This window comes from Oncorhynchus keta, chromosome 26 (assembly GCF_023373465.1).
Source record: "Oncorhynchus keta strain PuntledgeMale-10-30-2019 chromosome 26, Oket_V2, whole genome shotgun sequence".
Lineage (NCBI taxonomy): Eukaryota > Metazoa > Chordata > Actinopteri > Salmoniformes > Salmonidae > Oncorhynchus > Oncorhynchus keta.
The window spans coordinates 1,763,065-1,768,843 of NC_068446.1; the positions used below are offsets into that span (position 1 = coordinate 1,763,065).

A 5,779-nucleotide genomic window follows, 5' to 3' on the forward strand; every position below is an offset into this window, starting at 1 on the left:
TCCCAAGTCGTTTCCACCGAGGTGGAAGACTGTGATATTCACGGTCACACCTTGGCTTGGCGAGAGAGAATGTTTCAGAACTCTTCCATTGAGAACAACTCATCCATATTTTGCGTTCCTGTAGTCATCGAGCCAGCTACATTGTGAAATGACATAGTAAGTATTTGCTTCAGTCTTTGTTCCCTTGCTCTCGCCAATTTGCTTTGAGCAATGATCAGTGGGTGTATGAGCTTGGATCTTATCAATAAATAAAATGCACAACACTGTGAGGGTTCACAAGGAGAGCATGTGTTAAACTGTATTACAAACTCGGAGGTTCGAGCCATGAATGCTGATTGGCTGTCAGCCGTGGTATACCACGAGTATGACGAAACGTGTATTTTTACTGTTCTTATTATTTTCTCGTAGAGCCTCTCTCATAATCTATTTTAATAAGTGCCTACATCTTTTCAGAGCCTTTTTAAAAATTATATATTATTTTACTTAAAATAAAGCTATTTCCAACGTACTATAACGGTAATATGGGTCTTTATTTCCTGTTTCGGGCGCCCAAATGCATGCTTCCTGTCCTGGTCAGCCCTTTGTGCTGAGAGCACCGGGTTCTTTCTCTGTTTTGGACTCCTTAACATTGTGCCAAACACACACCGGACGAGAACTACAGCATATTCAGTCTCTATTGTCCTCAGACTCCGACATGTATTTTGTATATTATGATACGCCATCTCTTAGCTAGTTTTTGTTCCACAACCCAGAGAGATAGGCGTAGCCCATAGAATGAAAACATGACCGTACACTGACGGGTGGGTTGACCGTCAGTGCTGGTGCTCTTCGCAGCGTACAGGTGTGCTGTTCCGGTGTTTCACCTGCAGGTTGCAGCATTGTTCCTGGAAACGGCCTCAAACCTGTCACCTGGACCATGCAGACTGCGTTTTTCTGGTTGCGTTTACACAGCCAGCCCAATTATACCGTTTTACTAATCAGATCAGCGCGGAAAAATATCTGATGCGAAAAGATCTGGTATGATTGGTCAAAAGACCAGTTAGTGGGTAAAATATCCGAATTGGGCTGCCTGAGGCATCAGGATCGTACAAGTGTCACCTGTAACGTGATTTTTGTTTGCCTACCATAGGCCTACGCATCAATGTGCTTGATTGAGGAGGACGGACAGGTAGCCTAATATCTTATGACGTCAAACTATGTGTCCACTTGCATTGCAGGCCTATTTGTAGAAACATGTAAGGCCTACATAAGAATGTTCTCCGTTATTTTAGATTTCATTTGCATTGATTGCCATTGCCTTCAACGCCGAAGAAGGGTTCATACCCGAAACTCATACCAATAAAAATATGTCAATTTAAGATTTTTTACCGGAGTGCTCTCTCTTTTTTTTTTTTTTTTTTACCAGAGTGCTCTCCTATTTCTGTTTCATTTATCATTGGCCCACAATACAATCGTTTTACTTATCTTTCTCCATTTATAGCCTACTCCTTTGCAATGTTTGTCTAGATACAGCACTTCGTAGCGATAGTCTACCACTTTTTTTAAAGAACATTAGTAGTAAACATTGTTAAGCTGATATCAAAAGTGTATTGTGATAATTAATTCATGCACTTGAAGTAGCCTACATTGGCTTATCAATATTTTACAGATGACATAACCAAGTTGTAATTTATTATGAAACATTGAAACAAAAATGGTTTTGGTCTGTACATCGTTTAGAATATGCAGGTCGGTGTCTTGGTTGGTGTTGTAATTCATCTTTGCATAGTTTTTTTTATATTCACAAGATATTGCAAGTCTAATTCAGCAAATCAGGAAATTGATGCAACGTGTGTCATGTGTAAAAATCCTGAACATACAGCATGGTGAAAAGGGGTCTGATATATTTTAAAGTGTTTATGATGAAGAAACAAACATAAAATGCACGAATGTATTGTTTACTACAATACACATTTATTTCAGGATGACACAGGCATTTTGAATTGCGTGACCGAAACAAGAATTATTGTGTAGCCTACAAGGTTTTATGTACAGAGTAAAGTCAAAATGTCATATTTGAACACTCTACATTTGATTGTACATTGTTTATAGTTGACCCGGACCCCGGGCACATTACCCATGTGAACGACACAGAACAGAGAATGTTGAATGAATAGGGTACGCCATATTTTGGTTGACATGCTCTGTTACGATTTACCATGAACCATAGGAGACGGAGCAACGTTTTCCCAAGTCGAATTGGAGGACAAATATGAATAATGTTTTAGTTTGTTTTAATTCAACTACTTCGAGCTTGAGGAGACGTGTATATTTTAACTGTACTTAATATATATATTATAACTACACATGATCTGCTATTGTGAAGCGAAATGTCCGTACAACGCAAACCCCATCCTCACTTGGAACGTCCTTTCCAGACTTGTGTTATAGTTAATGTTAATTATCCTTCTTGACTTATTTGACATAATTCAGCACTCCCCATTCCTGGGACGGATCTCACAAGCCTTAAATATTTAGAAATAGCTTAACCGACCTGTAATTTGTGCCTAGCAATCCTGCATGCTTCTTTAGCCGTACCGTGCAGGCAGAGGAAGACAGAAGGGTGAAATGTAGATCTGTGTATGTATACCCCTTTCTACATCATTTGTGCCTTACACTGAAGCTTCCTAGCTGTGCCATGCTATGCAGAGTAGGAAATATAAGTCTGAAATGAATGTATAACCTTCATTCCTCTGGAAGTTAAGTGGTTTAAGTGGGATGAGAAGGATGCCAAAACATCGCGAGAGTTGCAGGCGTTATATGCACTTATTTGCTGGCAGTTATGGGATCTTCCCCTCCCTTCCTTATACAAACCTTTTCCCAGCCCCTGATTCCGAACACACTTTAACTACACTTCATGGAGAAAAAAAAATAATATTTACTTTTTATTGCCCTTGTCTTGGCTTCAACCAAAGGAAAATAAAGAATACATACTTGTGGTTTGCTTTGATAATTCTTTCCAAAATATTTTTTTTATTTTCGCTCAGAAAAATATCGTGCATGAATCAATGTTTAGGAAAACATACTGTATTTCCTTTCTGTGCAGTAGTCAACAATCGAACAAATATTTTAAATGAATATTTTGCAGCAAGTCATACAAAACTAGGCTACAACACAAATATGTATATGTTTTCATATTTGGCACATGGTAGCCGTAGTTTACAGTAGAAATTACCTTACACACACACGCACGCACACGCACACACACACACACACACACACGCACACACGCACACAGGGGAATGTCATGTCATTCGATTGCAACTGATTTGCTCGGTCCTAGGAATAACCAGACAGAAATAAAGTCACTTGACAACAAGAAAATATTACGTTTTTCATTCTTGCTACACCGACTTCTCATTGGAAACTGTTCAAAGCCCTGAATTCTTTTTTAAAACTAGAAAAACGTAGAGCGTATAGGAGAGGGCACATGGCAAATCTAAGATACATCATTACAGTATTGTCCCTCATGTTGACTTTAGGAGAGCAATGAGTCTATCTGGAAAGGATGACAGCTGCCACCTTGCGCTGTGTGCATCTTCACCCGGGAGAAAGCAGCATCGGAGTTTGGCATGTAGCCCTGTGACGTCACGTGGACAGCTGTGCGTGGGTCCCTGCTGTGCTCCGCTTGCTCCGCGAGGCTGCACCTGTATGCGTGCAACATGCGCGACGCGCCTGAGCTGGCCTGGTGGTACAACTGCTGTGCATGTGCGTGCGCCATAGCAGGGGATACGGGTGGGTAGCCCAGTGTGTGGGGCAGCATGTGGTGGGCACCGGCGGGCCAGTAGCACCGGTGGGCACCGGGGTTGGTATATGCACTGTCTGCATCAGTGTGGTCTCTATCGTCCCTCCTTATGAAGGGCTTACTGAGGATGCTATCGATGGAGAAGGAGCTGGAAGAGCTGGAGAACTTAGCGCCCATAACCCTCTCCTCCCGGGAGGGCGCAGATGGAGTGCTCGAGAAGCGAGTCTCCTCGTCTGGGTTCTTGATGTCCTTATTGGAACCAACGCTGGATCGGCACTTACTGATGCGCTTCCTCCTGCGCCGGAACACCCCGTCGGCGAAGGTATACTCGCTGTTCGGGTTCAGCATCCAGTAATTGTCCTTGCCCCAGGGCCTGGACGGGTCCCGGAGCACCTTGAGGAAACAGTCATTCAGCGACAGGTTGTGGCGCACCGAGTTCCGCCAGCCGGTGTAGCTGCCACGGAAGAACAGGAATTTATTCATCAGGTAGTTGTTGATCTCAGCTAGAGTCAACTTGCCGCTGCCGGAGTCCCGGATGGCCATAGCAATGAGTGCGATGTAGGAGTAAGGTGGCTTGGGTCTGCGGGTGTAGGGCTTCCCCTTGCCATTGGCGCTGCTCGTGGTGGCAGGTGTTGGACTGTTGGCCACGCAGTCCCCGTCTGAGCCCAGCTCATCCCCGGATAGGGGAGAGGGGACAGTTCCCTCTGCATCACTGTGACTGCACACCTCCAAGGGAACGAAGTGGGTTGCGGAAAACACTTCAAGTTTCATGTTTAAATCTTTATTTGGTATCTTCCTCCTCTCACCTGTCAGTGGGATTGTCAGAGTTCCTCGCAGTGCAGTTCTCCTCGTCTAAAAGTGAAACAAATAGATTGTCTGTGGTAGTTCTTCAGAGAGGCGCAGGTGGAGCCGGTGAATCTGTTTCTGTAGTGGGGTCAGTGCACGTGACTTTGAAAGCAGAGGTCGCTTTCCGTACAGGAGCTCGGTTGTACAGAGGAACTCGAGGCACCCAAACTAATGAGCAGTAGAGAGTAGATTTGTCTCAGGAGACGCGCCCTGTTATAATATAATTCCTCCGCGAGGGACTGCCCACAAGGGGCGTGGTCTATCATCTGGAGCTCAGAGTAAATCTCAAATCCATTGAAATGATTGTGGGATCTATGATTGCCCGCTCCTTCTATTAAACGTATAAAAAACTTAAATTACGAGTAAGAGATAAGAACTGTGTTATAAAAATACTATATTTTGGAAGGCTTCAACAGCTCTCTCTCTCTCTCTCTCTCTCTCTCTCTCTCTCTCTCTCTCTCTCTCTCTCTCTCTCTAGCACTCACACACGCACACCTGCAATATTGTGTGCCAGAAAATAATTTTTCGGGAGGTGGCGTGCGTTTGCCAGACACACACACACACATGTGTTTACGTTTGTAATGTTTGTTTGTAGAGAATTTAACATCATGTATTTACAAGTCTATTTCAATGATACATGTATGAAGATTCAGAACAAAACACCGGTAGACTAGCTCTAGGTGTCATACAAACAAATACAACCGTGATGATTATTAAAACGTGATGAGGGGGACAATTAAACAACACAACTGTTCTATCAGAAACGGTCACGTGACCCCACAACAACAGCTCAAAGATTAAATTCACTGCAAGCTGCAATCTCTTGTCGAAAGTGGAGACCTTATGTAAAAATACTACGAGTTCATGAAAGTATACAATCCAGCCACAAGGTTTATCCATGCGAGCCTAATCCACAAGCGTTGTGCCAAAATTCACAAATAATTGGATAAGCTCTCAGGGAGACCTGTTTTTGGCTGCCATTGGCTCATATTGACTGAACATATTTGTGCTTTTGAAGATTTCTTTCGAAAACAATGTGTGGTGTCACATCTACATGATTATATGGACACGAGTAAAACACCCTTAAAACAATTCAAACCGTTATGGGGAGATGCTTATGGCTTGCTATGTTGTCGAATCCCTGTATAC

General features: G+C 43.1%; 1 protein-coding gene across 1 annotated transcript; it reads right to left on the reverse strand.

The window, feature by feature from the left end:
• Positions 1–2,899: 2,899 nt before the first annotated feature.
• Positions 2,900–4,827, reverse strand: LOC118370927 (forkhead box protein Q1-like). Its single transcript, XM_035756155.2, has one exon. It carries the CDS (start codon positions 4,553–4,555, stop codon positions 3,518–3,520), a length of 1,038 nt encoding a protein of 345 aa, XP_035612048.1. The 5' UTR covers positions 4,556–4,827; the 3' UTR covers positions 2,900–3,517.
• Between the last annotated feature and the right edge of the window lie 952 nt (positions 4,828–5,779).

What these genes read in the sequence shown, in the direction of transcription:
- LOC118370927 (XM_035756155.2), bottom strand. Translation starts at nt 4,555, where the DNA reads ATGAAACTTGAAGTGTTTTCCGCAACCCACTTCGTTCCCTTGGAGGTG.